A 21,397-nucleotide genomic window follows, 5' to 3' on the forward strand; every position below is an offset into this window, starting at 1 on the left:
TGTCCTGATTGGTTAATGGATTGATTGAAGTTCTTAGTTCTTTTTCAGTTGTTTTTATTTATGATCTTGTAATTATTATATAAGTTGTTTTAATGAGGAAATCTTTACTTGTTTTTCAGTGTAAAAAAGAAGTTCAGCATTTTAAACCTTACTTGACTCCTGACTTGCCCAAACGATTGCATTATGCTAAAAATATTAGAATTGACAAAGTTCACTTACTTGTGGATGAACAGTGGTTGGCTGTAAGGTTTGTATGGGTCATTTCCTTAATTCTCAAAACACCAATATCTCATGTTTTCCAACAGTTGTCCAAATTTTCATCTTATTCTTGTGCTCATATAACTTGAGGGTAGATGGAATGAATATCTTTGACATATAAAACATGGTCCTATATTTTATTCTGAATCAGGGAGATCTGGACTCTTGATATACTGATCATGTGACTCTGGGAAAGCTGATTATTCAGTATTGCATTGGCAGATTTCCCTATACCAACGAAATCATAGTTTCTTTCATCATTCCAGGCTTGTTTTTTCCCTAAAGCACAGTACTCAGCACACAGCAGGTATTTAATATTGCTTGATGACTTGACTTGTTGACATTTAAAGAGTATTGGTAGGATTCATTTTCATATTGTTGAAGATGGGTATGAGAATATAATAAAAACAATAACTATTCAAATTATACTCTTATATAATATACTTTTTCTTTTTTAAAATTTATTTTCTTTTTTATTTTTTTCCACATTATTTTATTTAGAATATTTTCCCATGATTACATGATTCATGTTCTCTTTCTCCCCTCTTTACTCCCCCCCTCCTGGAGCTGAGAAGCAATTCCCCTGGTTTATACAGATCTTATTACTCAAAACTCATTTTCATATTATTCACATTTGAAATAGAGAAATCTTTTAAAAACCGCAACCCCACATCCTATACCCACATAAACAATTGAAAAATCATGTTTTTCTTTCATGTTTCTACTCTCATAGTTATTTCTCTCCATGTGGATAGCATTCTTCTTCATAAATTCCATGGGATTGTTCTTGATCATTACATTGCTATTAGTAGCAGAGTCTATTACATTTGATCATTCCATAATGTTTTACTTTCTGTGTACAATGTTCTGGTTCTCTTCACTTCACTCCACATCCGTTTTGGAGGTCTTTCTGTTTCAAATAGAAATCAAGCAATTTATCATTCCTTATAGCACAACAGTATTCCATCACCATGACATAACACTCAATTTGTTCAGTCATTCCCCAGTCAAAAGACACCCCCTTGGTTTCTAATTTTTTGCCACCACAAAAAGTGCAGTTATAAATATTTTTGTACAAACTTTTTTTTTTTAATCTCTTTGGGGTACAAACCTAGTAGTGGTAAAGGAGATCAGAAGGCATGCGATCTTTTAAAGCATTTTGGACATAATTCCAAATTGTCTTCCAGAATGGTGGGATCAATTCATGGCTCCACCAGCAATGCATTATTGTCCCAATTTTGCCACATCTCCTACAACTTACTGTCCAACCTGCTAGGTGTGAAGTGGTACCTCAGAGTTGTTTTGATTTGCATATCTCTAACCAGGAGGGATTTAGAACACTTTTTCATGTGATTATTGATGATTTTGATAGCTATTTATATCCTTTGACCATTTCTCAATTGGAGAATGGCTTGGTTTCTTATAAATCTGACTTAGTTCCTTATATATTTAGGAAATTAGAACTTTGTTATAAAATATTTTCCCCAGTTTTTTTTTTAAACCCTTACCTTTCATCTTAGAGTCAATACTGTGTATTGGTTCCAAGGCAGAAGAATGGTAAGGACTAGGCAATGGGGGTCAAGTGACTTGCCCAGGGTCACACAGCTGGGAGGTATCTGAGGTCACATTTGAACCTAGGACCTCCCATCTCTAGGCCTGACTCTCAATCCACTGAGCCACCCAGCTGTCCCTTTTTCCCAATTTTTTGCTTCCCTTCTAATTTTGCATGCATTTGTTTTGTTTGTACAAAACCTTTTTAATTTAATATAATCAAAATTACTTGTAATATTCTCTGTCTCTTGCTTGGTCTTAAATTCCTTCCTTTCCCATACATCTGACAGGTATACTATTCCATATTCTCCTAATTTATTTATGATCTAACTCCTTGTATATTAAGTCATTTGCCCATTTTGAATTTATAGGGTGTAATATGTTTATCTAAACCCAATTTTCCCCATAATGTTTTCTAATTTTCCCAGCAGTTTTTGTTAAATAATGAGTTCTTATTCCAAAACCTGGGATCTTTGGGTTTGTTGAACACTAGCTTTCATTTAACACTAGTCTATTGCATTGAACCACCCTTCTGTCTCTTAGCCAGTACCATATGGTTTTTATGCTCACTGCTTTGTAGTACAATTTAAAATCTGTTACTGGTAGGCCCCCATCCTTTACATTTTTTTTCACTTCGATATTCTTGATCTTTTGTTCTTCCACATGAACTTTTTTATAATTTTTTCTAATTCTATAAAGAAGTCCTTTGGTAGTTCATTGGGTATGGCACTTAATAAGTAAATTAGTTTGGGTAGGATTGTCATTTTTGTTATATTAGCTCATCCTACCCATGAGCAATTAATGTTTTTCCAGTTGTTTAGATCTAGTTTTACTGGTGTAAAAAGTTTTGTAGTTCTGTTCATCTAATTCCTGAGTTCATCTTGGCAGGTAAATTCCCCAGTATTTCATATTATCTAGAGTGATTTTAAATGGAGTTTCACTTTCTAACTCTTCCTGATGAGTTTTGTTGGAAATATATAGAAATGCTGATGATTAATGTGGGGTTATTTTGTATCTTGCAACTTTGCTAAAATTATTAATTCTTTCCACTAGCTTTTTAGTTTATTTTCTAGGATTCTCTAGGTATACCACCATATCATCTGCAAAGAGTGAAAGTTTAGTTTCCTTATTGCCTACTTTAATCTCTTCAATTTCTTTTTCTTCTCTAATTGCTACCACTTACATTTTTAGTACAATATTAAATAATAGTGGTGGTAATGGGCACCCTTACCTCACTCCTGTTCTTATTGAGAAGACTTCTAATTTATCACCATTGCAGATGATGCTTGCTGATAAATATATGCTGTTTATTATTTTGAGGAAAGTCCCTTCTATTCCTATACAGTGTTTTCCATAGGAATGGGGGTTATATTTTGTCAAAGGCCTTTCTTGCATCTATTGAGATAATCATGTGATTTCTATTAGTTTGGATACCGATATGGTCTATTATGTGAATGGATTTCCTAATATAAAATTAGCCCTGCATCCCAGATAGATAATCTGTGTGATGAATTGCTATACTCTCATTGCTGGTATTTTATTTAAGATTTTTGCATTTATGTTCATTAAGGAGATTGGTCTATAGTTTTTTTTTTACTGTTTTTGGTCTTCCTGGCTTGGAAATCAGTACCATATTTATGTCATAAAAGAATTTGGTAAGACTCCTTCTTTACTTGATTTGTCAAATGGTTTGTGTAGTATTGGCAATAGTTGTCCTTTAAATGTTTGAAAGAATTCACTTGTAAATTTTCTGGCCCTGGCGATTTTTTTCTTAGGGAGTTCCTTGATGGCTTATTCTGTTTCTTTTTCAGAGATGAGATTATTTAAGTATTCTATTCCTCTTTTGTTAATCTAGGCAATTTATATTTTTATAAACATGATCCCATGTCACCTAGATTGTCATATTTTTTTTTTGCTGTAAAGTTGGGTAATATATATGCATTATATGAAGTAATTTTCATGTTATATAATTTGATCCTCATAAGAGCCTCATGAGGCCACTGCTATTATTTTCTCCACTTTAGAGATATAGAAACTGAGGCTAAGAGGTTAAAATGATGTGCTAGTCCCATAGTAAGCCCCTAAATGGTATTTGAACTCAAGTCTTCCTCATTCCAAGTCTAACCTCCTAAACACTTTGGCTGGTTCTAAGAGATTACAGAAGGGCTAGGCTTTTGTGAATAATGTTTTACTTTGATAAAGAAAGTCTAAAAGACTTGTATGCAGATATGTCCTTGGCATATTCCTAAAGTAACCACGAGGTGTCACTGTTTCATCCCTCTTAGGTAAAGTTTGTTGAGATGCTTTATAGATTGAGAAAAGTCGAAAAAAAGTTTTCTATTTAGTTGGAGGCAGGAGAATAGAGAACAATCAGATTTTCTTTATGTTTTACATTAACCATGTCTTCTGAGTGTAAATGACCTGACAATCGGAACCACATCTTGATCTATTAACTATCAATATTGTGAGCAAGATATGAGATCTCAAACACTGGCTTAAAAAATAAAACAAAAACAATACAAAACCACCCACATATAATGGGAAAAATGGCAACAAATTGGAGTGCTTTACTCTGTGTCTGTGGATGTCCACTGAAGTTAATATTGGTGATGAAAGTGATCAGGGCATGAAGATTTAGAAAGTGTCTGAAATGGGACAGAAGAAATGTAGTATTTGCAATATGAGAACTAGGATGAACATCAGGATAGAACTTTTGTGTAAGAATACTATCAGAAGTATCGAAGCTCAAAATAAGTTAAAGGTGGGATTAGATGCTACAGACTCCAGACTTTTTTTAAAAAGCTTTCTTGAGAATAAAAGAAAGTATCAAGGATGATACAATTTTGGGAAGATGAGTATAAATGTTAGAGAGAAAGAAGAACTGCTGAAACAAGTTTTGCCTTCAAATTAAAGCATAGAGAACAATAATGTTTAAAAAAGAAATGGTTAATAGAGGTAAATGAACAACTAATAATAAGATATTTCAATGTTCTGTATAAGTTTGTACTACTGGACCTGAATGAACTCGATTTCATTCTATTGAAAGATCTGGCATATGTTAGTGTTGATACAGAAAGCTTATATTGACAGTCATGTGATAGATAGGACAAAGAAGAGATTAAAAGCAGGGAGGTCAATTTAAAGATTACTGTATTAATATTTCACACAAGGGTTGACTAGGTCTTAAACTAGTTTGGTGGCTATGTGAGTGAAATGAAGGGATAGATGAAAGGGATACTATGGAGATAGAAGTGAGAAGAGTTGTTAACTGATTTTGTACAGGGTCTGAAGTAGAGAAGAATCAAAGCTGACTCTGAGGTTGTCATCTCAAGTGATTGGAAAGACGCCAGTTCCTTTTTAAAAAATAGGTTCAAACGTGGCCTCAGTCACTTCCTAGCTGTGTGACCCTGGGCAAGTCACTTAACCCCCATTGCCTAGCTCTTACCACTCTTATGCCTTAGAACCGTATCAATTCTAAGATGGAAGGTAAGGGTTTTAAAAAGAAATCAGGGTTGGATGGGTCAGAGGAATGACTAGTTAGTACAATAGATAGAGTACCAGACCTAGAGTCCAGAGGACCTGGATTCCAGTTTACTCTCATACACACTGGGTAAGTCACTTAACCCCAATTGCCTAGCCCTTGCAACTCTTCTAAACTACTAAAACAGAAGGTAAGAGTTAAAAAAAATGAGAGAATGCCTGGGCAAGGAAGGAATTGTACTCTGTTATAAGAATCACAATTATGTTTCTTGGGACAGAAAAAGGTGTCCAAGATCAGTGCTTGGGCAACCCTAGATTTTCCATCCTAGAGCAAACCTCTAACACTCTCCTAGGTTGTGGGCTGTGACTGAATGCTAAGGGAATCGTGATGCCCTCTACATAAGGGGAATTTTGGAGAGAGGCAGGTTTAGGATTAAGGAACATGTGTTCTATTTTGGGCACACTGATAGTGAATTTTGAATTTGAGAAGTGATTAGGTGCTGAAGAAAGTTAAGATCAGATGGTCCTTTCTAGAAAAAATTTCAAGAAAAGGTAGAAGACAAATATATAGTCTGATAGTTGGAGGGAATGCCAGTCCGGTGAAATAAAAAAAAAAATTTTTTAAGTATAGGAGACATTTAGGCATATTTATAAGCAATGGAGATGGAACTAGTAGGTAGGACAAGAGTGAAGATGAGAAGTTCCAAGGCAGGACTGTGTTAAGGGCCAAATTAAACTGGCTCTGAGCTGATTGTTAAATTTTCAATGTGAGCATTTGCACCCCCCAAATTTTCAAATGCTCAAAATTTGGGCTTCATTTGTTGCTTTGTTGATTATTGAGACTTAAGAAAGCCATACATAAAATGTTAATAATGCAGATTAAACTTAAACATATGCTGTGCATGCTGCCACCCCCCCCCCCCCTTCCCCAGAGATCTAGTTGTTACACATTTACTAGCACATTCCTGGATCAGGAGTTAAGTAGGAGGGTTGAGCTTGACTAGGAAAAAGGTTATCTCTCTCAATAACTGGAGCAAAGGTGGAGAGGAAGGGTAATGAGATCAAGGGGTTTTGAGATGTAAAATAGGAGAGAGTAGCCTAGAATAGCCTAGATTTGTCAATAAGTAAAAGGTAATTGTCAGTTGAACAAAAGGGATATCAAAGTGATATGGAGAGTTTGAGCAAAGAAGAGTAGGTTTGGAGCAGCATCAATTGAAGCACTGGAGAAAAAACTGGAAAAAAAGAAAATGATTGCTGTGTATCAGTGTGATTCAGTTGGAATCAGGTTACATGAATTTATTGTGGTTCTAATTCACAGTTGTGCCACTAGACTGCATGACTGGATAGTTTCCTTCCTTGGTTTTCAATAACATGGAATAGTAGGAATCAAAAGGATGGATTATGGGGGAAAGTTTGGATCAAGAGTTTTCAGGCTTCATTCAACTGTAACAAGACTTGGATCATTGATTGAAGTTAGTGTCTAGCTGAACAGGTCAATTAGACTAAATTAAGACTATGAAGGTAGAAAAGACTGTTGGGCTGAAGGACCAGAAGAACAGTGATACATAGAGATAATGGAGATTATATTGATGACAAAGTGTAACTTTGGAAGGGTTAAAGAATAAGGAAAAATGAAAGGATTGTGATTAGATTGTGATGAGATTAGAAAGGGAAATGTCAGGATTTAGTGGTATATGTGTGCATAGTTCTCAGTAATGGTAAGAGCAAAGAGAGAGCCACCTCAGGAGGCACCTTTACTTATTTTCAGTAGGGTCAGTCCTTGCCTTCATTGTCCTGTGGGAAAGAAGGACAGAGTAGCTGCTAATCTCTGCAGATGTTAATGGTGGCACAAAGTGCTGTGGAATAAAGGTTTGGTTTGAACGCCTTCCATCTACTGTGTGACTCTAAACTCATTGGTTGCTCTTCCATGCACCATAATACTCAAGTGCTAGTTAGTTCCTTTGGACCACTGTCAAAACTTAACTTCCAATCAGTAAGGAGAAGCTTCCTAACTAGTAGAACTATACAAAATTGGAATGAGCTATCATTGGAGGTGATGACTCCACTATTATTGGAGGTTTTTAACCTGAGTTTTGATGACTACTGTCAGGAATGTTGTAGAGGGGATTCCTGTTCTGATATTGATTCAGCTAGATGACCTGTGAGGTACCCTCTGACTCAAAGATTCTTTGATTCTGTAATAATTTTTCATCTTTTCCTAAGGAAATTTTAATAGCACAGAACTTGGGAACAAGAATGCAAAAAGAGTAATTCTTGTGTAGAGTCAGAATAGCTAAAGAATAAAAAAGTATACTCTTTCTGAAAACCAGTGGAAAAAGAGGCAGACTTTCTTTCTCATTGTATCCTGTGTTTATCATTCCAAGTAATTATGTGCTTAGTACTATCAACCACCCCAAAGTGTGAACTGAGTCCTTATTTCAAGCTCAGACTAGAATTCCCTAGGCTGGGGCTATGTACTTCTCTACAGGTTTGAGATGTCAAGGGGTATGGGTTTATTGTACCACTATTTTCCCAGACAGAATCTCAGGGTCTGGATGTTGGCTTGGTATAGGTTCTTGATCTTGGTTTGCTCTTCTCTCCTTGCTACAGCTTCTTGTTGACTTTTCTCCTTTCACCCCAGTGCCCTGGTTGTTCTTTGCCTACCTTTTGGATTTTTCTTTTCTTGAAAGTTGTTTCACTCTGTCTACTTGTTGATTTTTTTTCACTCCTTTATTTGTTTTGTGGTAATATTTTAATCTTAGTCAGAGAGGATTCTCATGGTGGCACAGAGCTGTTCTGGATTACTCTGCCATCTTGACTCCACTCTTAGAAGTGTCTCCAAGTAATTATGTGGAAAGTTCCAAGAAATAGAATGTTATTTTGTAAAGAAAAAGATTCGTGAAACATAAACAGTATACATTTGCCAGATTGCCTAGTTCAAAGGGCATTATTTCCCTTTTCACAGAGAGGCACATTAGATATTTGGATATAAATTCACAAAGCAAAATTTATTTTATCATTTCCAATGGCCTGAAAATGTAGGCAGTATCAACAAACAGAATTCCCAGTTTTGAATCAGTTTATCCTGATACAATGTTTGATGCTATAATACCATTATCTAGGGTGACTAATATCAATATAAACTGAATTTCTTGAACAAAACAAAACCTTAACTATGGTATTTTTTGAAATGGATGAGAGGGGAACAAATATAAAAACTTCACTGGAGAATCATTCCTGCCTTCCCCTTCTTGCTTCCTTTTCCCCCCTTTTCATTTTCTTTCCTCCCTTTCTGTTTCAGTACAAAAAGGACAAAGAGATGGGATTTCTGGTTGGGATTGTGGTAAAATCATAGTAGGGAGAGAGAGAAGAGCCATTCTAGTTTTTACATTTATTTTTTATTTTCTACTTTAAGCCTTGTGGGAGAATATCACAAATCAGTTTGAAATGAAGTTATTTGCTAATATCTAGTTTTATGTCCAAATTTCATCTGTGCTTGCAATTTTGAGAAAAAAATAGGAATGTTGCAAAGTTTTGGACAGGAAGAAAAAGATTAATTCCATATGAAAACTCTGAGGATTTATTCCTAAGTATTTAAAAGATGAAAATAAAATTGTTAGCAAATCTTAGATCAAGTAAGTTTTGTTGTTTTTTATATATAAAATTTTATATATAAAAAATGCATATATATGATCCTATGAATTGTTTAGTAGGTTTTACTAGTTGTAGTTTTGATCATCCTTCACTTGGCTATCTTTTTCAATATTGTATTTGTACTTGAAAACATCACATTTTAATTTATCTGAACAGAAAATATAGTATGACTGGAATAAAAATAGCTAATTTTATTTTGAAATTTTATTATTTTATTATTTTGAAATTTTATTATTTTTATTTTGCTAATTTTATTATGAAAAAAGCTTTTGTTTTTGCTCCTTTCCACCAATCTTCTTCAAACATCTGGTCTCTTAATACATAGATTCTTTTAGATATTTTCTTATGATAATTTATCTGACGAAGAAAAATGTATTTACTTTGTTGTTGATATACAAACTCATACTGCACAATAAGAAAATCTTAGTTGCATTCATAAAAATCTTTAACTGTTATATTAATATCAGAATATTTTTTATTTTTATTTTTATTATTTACAGAAATAAAAATTATAAAGGTTGTGGAGGTGGTACCCATGGTTATAACAATGAATTTAAAAGTATGGAGGTAAGATTTCAACATTTTTTATAAATAATTCCATAGAGGTATGGGGTGAGAGAAGGTAGTCTGTCTAAAGCTATGATTTCATGTGCATAGGAAACATTTCTTAAGCAAATTTCACTTCTACTGACAATGTTGCATATTAGCAACCTCAGAGCATTTTCTGGGACCCTCAGAGGTAAAGTTATTTGTTTTTAGTCCTAAAGTCAAGTATGTGTTGGGCAAGATAATCTAGATTTCCCTGATTTAAAAGGTCTGCTCTCTATCCATTTTGCTGGGCTGCCTAATTTAATCCCACTTGATCTCAAGAATATGCATATTTACCTAATTAGAAGTGTCCAGATGGAATAATGATAGCACACTGGATCATTCTTTTACAGTGAAGGAAAGAAGTCTATACCAAAATCCCTTTTTATCCAAGGTTATACTTCCTGAGGTTTTGGTTATCTACTAGCTGAGGTCAAAGACAAAGTGCTGGATATCTGTCCATGGCAACATGGCAGTGATATCTCTCATGCCAGTTCTTGTGCTTTCATTTGCACTTTTGTTTTTTAGGTTTTACTTTCTTGGTGGGGCTGGGGTGAGAGGCCACTTCACTGTGCTGAGGATCAGGAGTTAGGAGAAAGAGTACATATGTATATGGGGTCAGCTTATATCTGCACTTTCAGCCACGAACCATATATGCCATTAAAAATACCATGTCTAGTGCACTCACTGACCAAAGTCTAGTTACCATGCTCAGAAAAGAGGAAAGAGGTTAGTTTAGCATGTCTTGTTTTTAATGAAATCATCTTCTCTCCTACTGATCACCACTTCCCTTTCTAATAATTTACAAATCACTCATTTGCAAATACATGGCAGAATTTTGACACAATTGAAGTTGAATTCACTTAACCTAAAGTGTGAAAAAAATTCATGTTCCTCTTCATTTTGAAAATCAGTACATGTCTGACTTAAGTCATGTAGCCCTATCATGTTTTAAAAGATCATCTATGACAGCTCAATCCTATTCTTGCAACCTTCTCATGTGTAAGCTTTATTCAAGTATAGTGACATCAATTTATTTTTGGCCAATAAATTATCTTATACCTGCTTCTTATTATCTTAGGTTTCAATTTCCTATTGACCACTTTTGGTTGATACTTTAAGGTTGAGAGGCATAGTGTGGCAAAATGCATAGACTACTGGTTTCAAAGCCAAGTAGACCGGGTTTCAAGACCTGCTTCTGAATTGTATGGGCTGTGTAACCTAGGACAAATCACCTAACCTCTTGGTGTTCTAGGCAGCTCCCTTAGACTGTATTCCAGAGAAGGTTTTGATCTGAATTGCTAAAGGGAATTTCCATATCTGGGACTTCCCTATGCCCATGAATTTACAAATCCAATTCCTACCCACATCCTTTATAATTTGAAGACTTTTTTCTTTTGTAGAGGAAGCAACAAAATTAGATTTGAGTAGTTTTGCCTTCATTTTCACTCTGGATTGATGTGATCTCATTTATCCCAAGTCTTATTTCTATATCCTTTTTTGTTGTTTTTAGTCTCTCCTACAAAGTAAAAATGATATTTTTTTTTTGGTCATTGTTCTTGGAAGTAATGGCAAGTTTAATTTAGTCATGGGATGGAGGCTTTCTTGACTTTTGTACGTGTTTTTGTATTCATCCTTAGTTATTCAGAGTCTGTTTCTTCTGGGAAAATGGCAGTAGAACTGTAATTATCACAGCTATAGATGATCAGTTGCTTATATTCTTATTGCCTACTCATATCAAGATTAGTATGAAATCAATGGCACAAGAGGAATCAAATGTCCTAGGAGCAATAAGGAGCTTCTCAAAGTTCTTAAGCAGGGGAATTAGCTAGTCAGACTTATCTTTTAGGAAGTTTATGTATGATTGAGATTCGTGTAGGCTTTCAAACTGAAATGCTTTTGCTTCTTCAAAATGTGTTAGAAAGTTGGATTTTTTCATTCAAGAAAATATTTTAGGGGCAGATGTGAAGGTGATTAGTGAATAAAAAAACTTTTAAGGAATTTGGAATTTCTTTTTATATTTTGATGAAGGTGATTATAAACTTCAATTTGTTCATATTCTTTCTTTGATTACAAATCTTTACTCATAGAGTTATACTGACATTCTAGGCTTTCTTCATGGCACATGGACCAGCGTTTAAAGAGAAAACTGAAGTAGAACCTTTTGAAAATATAGAGCTCTACAATCTAATGTGTGGTAAGTATATATCCCCATAAAAAAGACATTCTAAATTCTAAGGAATTATTATTTGGAATTGTAGATAAAACAGGATCTCAGTTGCTGTTTTAAATTATGGTACATAAATTTTTCTCTTATACTGTTAATATTTGCTGATATAGCTATGTTTTCACTAATACGTAATGAGAAAACTATCTTGTTCTTAAAACCTAGAGAACCAACATTACAAGAAAAAAGCACTTTTAAAAAGAACTCTTTGTCATTGAAAACACATGAACAAATATGCTTGATGGTACTTCTTATATGGGAAAATTGTACTAGGTGACACTGCAACATCTGCCAAGGGTTTCTCTTCTATTCAATACTGATGAATCTAGGTGAAAATAATCAAAGGGCTTTGGCCTGGGGGAACTAGTGATTTTTGGAGTATCCAATTTATACTTGAGTTTGGAGTACTCAAGTTCATTATATTTACTTTTATTCCTACTAGGTAATTCCTCTAGCTTCTGATGTTATTTTCATTTTAGGAAATAAATTCAAGAAAGCTTTAGTAGGAGTGATATTGGACAAGTGGGTTGAATAGTTTTTTTCTTTAGAGTCATAGATGGGAGCAACAAGACAATGCAATTTGCCCTAGTTCTAATACCTTTCTTTTTTGTTGACTGCTAGAAGTTTAAGACCTGAATCCTAGAAACTCTGGGCTTTTGATATCTTTTTATCAATTTGTCAGTCTATCAATCTATCTGTCTGTCTATTCATCCATGAAAAACTGTTATACATAGATAGATAGATGCCACTAATTAATTATACTTATTCATTGAATTCAAAGCCAATAATCAATTAACAAGTATTTTTTGGCTTGCTACTATTTACCAAAGGTCCAAAATATAAGGCAAGATCACTGTCTGCACAGAGTTGCTTATATATTACTTATAATCAGAAAATAGAAGGAAACAGTTAAGCATCAAGTTTTGGCTACTAGCTTTTCAGAAGTTCAAAGAAGGTGGTGAAAATGATAGTGTCTAGCATTAAGGATGTTATTTGTTGTTCTTGTTCAGTAGTTGTGTCTGGCTCCTTTAAACTCCATTTGGGGTTTTCTTGGCAAAGATACGGAAATGGCTTGCCATTTCCTTCTAGCTCATTTTATAGTTGTAGAAACGGAGGCAAACAGGGTTAAGTGACTTGCCTAAAGCTAGTGAGTATTCAGGTCTTCCTGATATCAGGCCTGGCACTCTATCCACTGTACTACCTACCTGCCCTAGTGATGTTACAGACCATTGTATTTTGCCCTGGTAAGACTATTACTGGGCTACTATATTCAGTTCTACATATTATATTTTATGAAGAATTTTAACAATTTTGTGTACATGTAGAGGAAAGTGACTAGAGCAGTGAAAGGTTTGGAAACCATGTCATAAATGAAATGATTTTAAAACTGTAGACTTTAAGAGAAGAATGAATGAAAATTTATTAAATTTTAATGGTAGAAATTAACACATAGAACCAGGAGGCCTGAAGTGAATGGCATTTGATTTATGAAGTGGTGGTATTTGGAAGAATCCAAGAAGTGTGCAGTGCTCTGGCTTCTAGAGAAGTTGAAGCAAAAGCTCACATAGAGGCCACGGCCCTAGGAGCAGAGTCCTTAGGTAACTATGGGAGGGAGAAACATGATAGATGTTTTCAGTGCCAAACAGTAAAGTAATGAGTAAAACTGAAAAATATTTCAACAAGAAGGAATGACTAGGTTTGGTGACAAATTTGATATAAGAATAAAAGACAGTCAAGGCAGCCAAAGTTTTGTCTGATACTGGAAGAGTATCAGGCATAGAGGTTTTGACATTCTAAGAAAATGGGAAAATACTAATAGTGAAGACATTCAGAACAGTTCATTGAATATTTTATTAAAAAATTTCAAAATTTACAATACCAAATTTCCTTAAATCAATCAATCAAAAGCATTTATTGAGTATCTACTATGTGCCAGGCAGGAACTGTGTTAAGCAGTAAGGATACACAAAGAAGCAAAAGACCAGAGTTCTCAAGGGACTTATGACTTAAGGGGGAGATAACATGTGAACAAATATATACAAAGGACGCTCTATATAGGATAAATAGTAAATAACATAGGGAAGGCACTAGAATTAAGAGGAATTGGGAAAGGTTTCCTATCGAAGCTGAGATTTAAGTTGGGACATAAAGAAAACCAAGGAGGTCAGTAGTTGGACCAGAGAACAAAGAACACTAAGCATATGGGACAGTCAGAGAAAATGCCCAGATCTGGGAGATGGAATATCTTGTTCATGGAGTAAACATGAACATGTACATGTACATGAAGAGTACATGTCAGTGAATAAGGTAGAAGACTGGAGGGGTAGGAGTGGGCTAAGCTTTGAAAGGTTTGAATGCCAAATAGAGCCTCTTTAATTTGTTCTTGGCAATAGGAAGCCTCTGGAGTTTATCGATTCAGGGGAGTAGGTGATATGCTTGGAGTTATATTTTAGGAAAATCATTTTAAGTGGCTGAATGGAGGGTAGAGTAGACTGGGGAGTGACTTGAAGATATTCAAATATGGCCTCAGATACTTTTTAGCTGTGTAATCTTGGGCAAGTGACTTTAACACCATTTGATTAGCCATTACCAACTTTATTCCTTGGAATTGAATCTTAGTATTGGTTCTAAGATAAAAGATAAAAGTTTTTGTTAAGCATATCTATAAATAGACTATTGTAATAGTCAAGGCATGAGATGATAAGAAACTATACCAATGTCAGAGAAGGAAAGAGGGAATATTGAGAAATGTCCTAATGGTGAAATCAATAGGACTTGGCAATAGTTAGGATATTGGGGGCGATAGATAGTGAGGAAACCAGGTTGCAAGCCTGATGGACAAGGAGATTAGTATTGCCCTCTAGGTAAAGGGGATGGTAGGAGGTGGGATAAATTTCAAGGGGAAAATAATGAGTTTTGCTTTGGACATATTAAGATTAAAATGTCTACTGGACATTCATTTCAAGGTATATGAAAGTCGGTTAGAGATAGATATTGGAAGTCAGAAGAGATTGGAGGAAGAAAGGTAGATTTGAGAATCATTAGCATAGAGCTAGTAATTAAATCCATTGGAACTGATGATATCACCAAGTGAAGCAGTATATATAGAGAAGTGAAGAATGGCCTAGAGAGGACCCTGAGGGACATCTATGGTTAGAAAGTGTGATTTGGAAGAGGATCCAGCAAAGAAGATGGAGGAGTAGTCAGATAGGTAGGAGAAAAGTCAGGAGAGAGTTGTGCCCCAGAAACCAAGAGAGAAGAGAATATTAGCAGAAGAGATTGGTCAGTGATACCAAAGGCTGCAAAGAGGAAAAGGAGAATGAAATTGAGAAAAGACTATTGGCTTTTACAACTAAAAGGTTATTAATAACTTTGGAGAGGGCAGTTTTAGTAGAATGAGGTCAGAAGCCAGATTGTGGGGGATTAAGAAGGAAATAAGAGGAGAGAAAGTAGAGGCATAGTCTTTTCAAGAAATTTAACTAAAACAGGCAAAAGAGATAAAGGATGATAGCAGGGATGGAAGGATCAAGTCAGGTTTCTTTTCCAGAATAGGGAAGTCATGAGCATGTTTGTAGGCAGTAGGGAACAAGCCAACAGATAGGGAGAGATTGAAAATAAATAGGGGCAGCAAATAAGTCAGCTGGGCTGGAACATAATGCAAGAAGGAAGGAATTGTGCAATAAACCTGGAAAATTAGCCTAGAATAAGATTCTCAAGGCCTAGTCCTCCCCTTTACTTTACCCCTAAATCTCCCATAATTTTATCCTAGAGATAGTAGGGAGCAATTGAGGGTTTTGGAGATTTAAGGTTAAATGATTTCATCATTTGTGTTTTGGAAAGATCATTTTGACCATTATGATAAGGATGGATTGGAGACAGGAGATTCTGATAGTCTAGAATCCAATTATAAAGCTGTTTCAATTGGCTACTCTAGAGTTGATGAGAGACTAAACTAGAATGGTGATACTGTGATAAGAAATATATAACAGACACTATGGAGTTGAGATTAACAGAATATGGCAACTGATTGGCTGTGTGGGAAGAGGGAGAAGGAACATGTGAGAATGTATCTGAGGTGGTACATGTGAGTGATTTTTAGGGAAATAGCACCTTCAGTATCAATAGGGAAGTTTGGAAGAGGATTACATTTGGGGGAGGGTAATGAATTATGTCTTGGATCTCCAGTTGGAGAAGTTCAATTGGCAGTTGATGATATAGGGTTTGTGGCTCAGGAGACACACTAGAGTCCAGAGTTATCTGCATTAGCTCATATAAAATGATGAGATGACTGAGAAAGGTCTATTGGAGAAAGAGAAAAAGGGCCCAATGCAGAGCTTTAGAGAATATTCATAACATTCATTAAAATTCATGACATAAGCAGATCCTTAGCTTCAAAAATAATAGACAAATATTTTTAGCTATCAAAATATCAATAAAGAAGCCTTAAGAGAATAGGTTTTCATTACTCATACCCTTGCTCAAAATCCATTATAAATCACTTATATAGTCAAGGTGAGAAGCCACATAGCTTAGCAAATAGATGATTGACCCTAGAATCAGGAATGTCTGGGATTAGGTCCTTCTACTGATACATACACTTGACTGTGTGACCAAGGGCAAGTCATTCAACATCTGAGAAATTCATCCTTTCTAGGTATAGATGTCCAGTTTAAGTGTTTAGATATTTTAAAGTATCTTGTTCTTAAAGATATAGAAAAAGTGATATATTAAAATTTTAAAAATAAATGAAAAAAACCTAGGTATTCAGAAGAGTTCTCAGTGATAGGATAAAATAACATTGCACAATAAAAAAATACTCACAGGAATTACTTTGTGTTAAATAGTTATGTGAAGAAATGCTACAAAACAGAAAATACTAAAAATTATCTCAAGGAAACCTTGGCTCTTTTTCAAAACTGTATAGTTTATTATTTCAAATTTCTGTACCTATCAAATTTCAATTGCTACAATTTTTAAAATGAGCAAATTCTGAATAACCTGATCCTATGCCTGATGCATATATACCCAGAAGCTGAGAGTTAGAAGGTTGCTTCATTTTACTTTCATAACTTTCAGTCATCATTCAAATTCTTTAACAACAGAGGATTATGGGAATTTAAAGACCGGTAGATGGCAGCCAGCAGTAGTGGAACTTGTACAATGAATATCTGTAGTAGAGCAGTATTTCTCAAAGGAAATAATCCAGTGCATCTGTAATTTGTTTTTATTTGTGTGTGATTTGGTTTTCTAAAGTTAGAAATTGTTACTGTCAATTTTTTGATATGTATTATTTTATTTTATTTTTAATTTTTAAAAATTAATTAATTAATTTAGTAAATTTAGACATTATTCCTTGGTTACAAGAATCATATTCCTTCTCTCCCTCCCCTCCCCCTACCCTTCCTGTGGCTGACGAGCAATTCTACTGGGTATTACAAGTGTCCTTGATCAAAATCTATTTCTGTGTTGTTGATGTTTGCACTAGGATGTTCATTTAGAGTCTATATCTCCAATCATATCCCCCCTCACCCCCCATGTAAGCAAGTAGTTGTTTTTCTTCTGTGTTTCTACTCCCACAGTTTTTCCTCTGAATGTGGATAGTGTTCTCTCGTATATCCCTTCAAGTTGTTCAGGATCTCTGCATTTCCACTAATGGAGAAGTCCATTACATTCAATTGTACCACAGTATATCGGTCTCTGTGTAGAATATTCTCCTGGTTCTGCTCCTTTTGCTGTGCATCAATTCCTGGAGGTCATTCCAGTTCACATGGAATTCCTCCAGTTTATCATTCCTTTTAGCACAATAGTATTCCATCACCAACATATACCACGATTTGTTCAGCCATTCCCCAATTCAAGGGCATCCCCTCATTTCCCAAATTTTTGCCACCACAAAGAGTGCAGCTATGAATATTCTTGTACAAGTCTTTTTCCTTATTATCTCTTTGGAGTACAAATCCAGCAGTGCTATGGCTGGATCAAAGGGCAGACAGTCTTTTAGTGCCCTTTGGGCATAGTTCCAAATTGCCTTCCAGAATGGTTGGATCAATTCACAATTCCACCAGGAATGTATTAATGTCCTAACTTTGCCACATCTCCTCCAGCATTCATTACTTTCCTTTGCTGTCATTTTAGCCAATCTACTAGGTATGAGGTGATACCTCAGAGTTGTTTTGATTTTCATTTCTCTGATTATAAGAGATTTCAAACACTTTTTCATGTGTTTATTAATAGTTTTGATTTCTTTAACTGAAAATTGCCTATTAATGTCCCTTGCCCATTTATCAATTGGAGAATGGCTTGAATTTTTGTGCAATTGGTTTAGTTCTTTATACATTTGAGTAATTAGACCTTTGTCAGAGGATTTTGTAATGAAGATTATTTCCCAATTTGTTGCTTCCCTTCTAATTTTGGATGCTTTAGTTTTGTTTGTATAAAAACTTTTTAATTTTGATGTAATCAAAATTATTGATTTTACATTTTGTGATTTTTTTTCTAGCTCTTGCTTGGTTTTAAAATCTTTCCTTTCCCAAAGATCTGACGTGTATACCATTCTGTGTTCACTTAGTTTACTTATAATTTCCTTCTTTATATTCAAGTCATTCACCCATTCTGAGTTTATCTTGGTGTAGGGTGTGAGATGTTGATCTAACCCTAATCTTTCCCATACCGTCTTCCAATTTTCATAACAGTTTTTATCAAATAGTGGATTTTGGTCCCAAAAGCTGGGATCTTTGGGCTTATCATAGATTGTCTTGCTGAGGTCACTTACCCCAAGTCTATTCCACTGATCCTCCTTTCTGTCTCTTAGCCAGTACCAAATTGTTTTATAGTATAGTTTGAGATCTGGGACTGCTTCCTTTGCATTTTTTTTTCATGATTTCCCTTGATATCCTTGATCCTGTGATCTTTCAAATGCTTTGTTATGTTTTTTTTCTAATTCAGTAAAAAAGTTTTTTTTTTAAAAATTAGATTGATCTGTACTTTGTCTATTTTATTTGTTTTTTTCAAAATACCAGCTTCTAGTCTTATTTATTAAATCAATAGTTCTTTGACTTTCAATTTTATTAATTTCTCCTTTGATTTTTAGGATCTCTAATTTAGTCTTCATCTGAGGATTTTTAATTTGTTCACTTTCTAGTTTTGTAATTTGCATGCTCAATTCATTGACCTCTGCCCTCCCTAATTTGTTAATATATGAACTCAAGGATATAAATTTCCCTCCCTGGTACTGCTTTGGCTGCATCCCATAGATTTTGAAAGGATGTCTCATCATTGTCATTTTCTTCAATGAAATTATTATTCATTTCTATGATTTGTTCTTTAACCAATTTCAGAGAATTGTATTGTTTAATTTCCAATTAATTTTTGATTTGCCTCTCCATGTACCCATGTGCTGCTGAAAAGAAGGTGTATTCCTTTATATCCCTATTTATTTTTCTCCACATATCTACTAACTTTCATTTTTCTAAGATTTCATTCACTTGTCTTACCTCTTATTTATTTTATGGTTTGATTTATCTAGTTCTGATAAGGGAAGGCTCAGGTCTCCCACTAGTATAGTTTTTCTATTTCATCCTTGAGCTCCACTAGTTTCTTTTAGAAATTTGTATGCTATGCCATTTTGTGCATTCATGTCGAGTACTGATATTTCCTCATTGTCTATGCTGCCTTTTATCAGAATGTAATTACCTTCACTATCTTTTTTGACTATATCTATTTTTACTTTGACTTTGTCTGATATCATGATTGAGACTCCTGCCTTCTTTTTATCAGTTGATGCCCAGTATATTTGGTTCCATCCTCTTACTTTTACTCTATGTGTGCCTACCTTCCTCATGTGTGTTTCTTGTAGACAGCATATGGTAGGGTTTTGGTTTCTAATCCACTCTCTTGTTTGCTTGTGTTTTATGGGTGAGTTCATTCCATTTACATTCAAGAGTTATGATTACCAGCTGTGTATTTCCACTACTAGTCCTGCCTTTTCTTCTTTCACTATTTTCTTCTACATCAATGTTTTATTTTTAATCACTTCCCCTAATTCCCCCCTTATTTTACTTCCCTTTCTACCCTCCCTTCTTATCCCTCTCTTATTTTCTTTACAGTCTTTTTAAACTACTCCCCACCCCACACCTTCTCCCTCCATTGTATTGCTTCCCTCCCCACCAGTCTGTTTGTTACCCTTCTACTTCCTATAGGGCACAAATCAATTCTCTGACCCAATGTAGTTGATTGTTCTTCCCTCTTTGAGTCAATTTCAATGCATGTAAGAATTGAATATTTCCTATTTCCAACCTCTTTACCCTTCCAGTGTATTGATGTGCTCCCCTCTCCTGCCCTGAGCTTCTTTGTGACATATAAATTTACCCCCTTTTGTTTTTTTCCCATTTCTCTTAGTATTAAACTCTTTTTTAACCTCTAGTTATATATATATATATATATATATATATATATACATATATATATATATGTATATACACATACATACACACACACACACATATATATATATCTATGTATACATATATCTAGATAGATATTTATGTCTTGGCATTTCATTCTATACAGTTTGTCACTGTTCTCTCTAAGTATAATTCTTCTATCAGCCCAGGTGATAATAACAATTTTTAAGAGTTACCAACATTCTTATAGGGATACATATCATTTTAACTTATTGGGTCTCTTAAAAAAAGTTTTTTTGTTTTGTTTTGTTTTATTTCATTTGTTTTCCCCCCCTTAATTACCTTTTTATTATTCTCTTGTGTTTTGTGTTTGGGCATCAAAATTTTTCTGTTAAGCTCTGGTCTTTTCTTTACAAATGCTTGGAATTCTTCTATTTTGTTAAATTACCATACTTTCCCTTGTATGTATATAGTCAGTTTTGCTGGGTAGTTGATTCTTGGTTGTAGACCTAGTTCCCTTGGTTTCCAGAATATCAGCTTGTAATATTTTTTCCTTGGTCTGTGTGACAAGGAAATCACTTTTTTTTTAAAAATATATTTTATTTGATCATTTCCAAGCATTATTCGTTAAAGACATAGATCATTTTCTTTTCCTCCCCCCCACCCCCCATAGCCAACGCGTAAGTCCACTGGGCATTAGATGTTTTCTTGATTTGAACCCATTGCTTTGTTGATAGTATTTGCATTAGAGTGTTCATTTAGAGTCTATCCTCTGTCATGTCCCCTCAACCTCTGTATTCAGGCAGTTGCTTTTTCTCGGTGTTTCCACTCCCATAGTTTATCCTTTGCTTATGAATGGTGTTTTTTCTCCTGGATCCCTGCAAGTTGTTCAGGGACATTACACCGCCACTAATGGAGAAGTCCATTACGTTCGATTATACCACAGTGTATTAGTCTCTGTGTACAATGTTCTCCTGGTTCTGCTCCTCTCGCTCTGCATCACTTCCTGGAGGTTGTTCCAGTCTCCATGGAACTTCTCCACTTTATTATTCCTTTTAGCACAATAGTATTCCATCACCAACATATACCATAGTTTGTTCAGCCATTCCCCAATTGATGGGCATCCCCTCGTTTTCCAGTTTTGGGCCACCACAAAGAGCGCAGCTATGAATATTTTTGTACAAGTCTTTGTGTCCATTATCTCTTTGGGGTACAGACCCAGCAGTGCTATGGCTGG

General features: G+C 34.8%; 1 protein-coding gene across 4 annotated transcripts in view; it reads left to right on the forward strand.

Moving 5' to 3' along the window:
* The window catches only part of ENPP3 (ectonucleotide pyrophosphatase/phosphodiesterase 3), a 135,479-nt gene that overhangs the window by 71,178 nt on the left and 42,904 nt on the right, over nucleotides 1-21,397 (forward strand). For all 4 annotated transcript variants that reach the window (XM_016428904.2, XM_056818795.1, XM_007484570.3 and 1 more), the window contains exons 16-18: nucleotides 120-247; nucleotides 9,444-9,510; nucleotides 11,641-11,728. In XM_016428904.2, the coding sequence (XP_016284390.1) occupies nucleotides 120-247; nucleotides 9,444-9,510; nucleotides 11,641-11,728 (283 nt within the window). The remainder of the gene's footprint in view (nucleotides 1-119; nucleotides 248-9,443; nucleotides 9,511-11,640; nucleotides 11,729-21,397) is intronic.

The sequence above is a fragment of the Monodelphis domestica genome, chromosome 2 (assembly GCF_027887165.1).
Source record: "Monodelphis domestica isolate mMonDom1 chromosome 2, mMonDom1.pri, whole genome shotgun sequence".
Lineage (NCBI taxonomy): Eukaryota > Metazoa > Chordata > Mammalia > Didelphimorphia > Didelphidae > Monodelphis > Monodelphis domestica.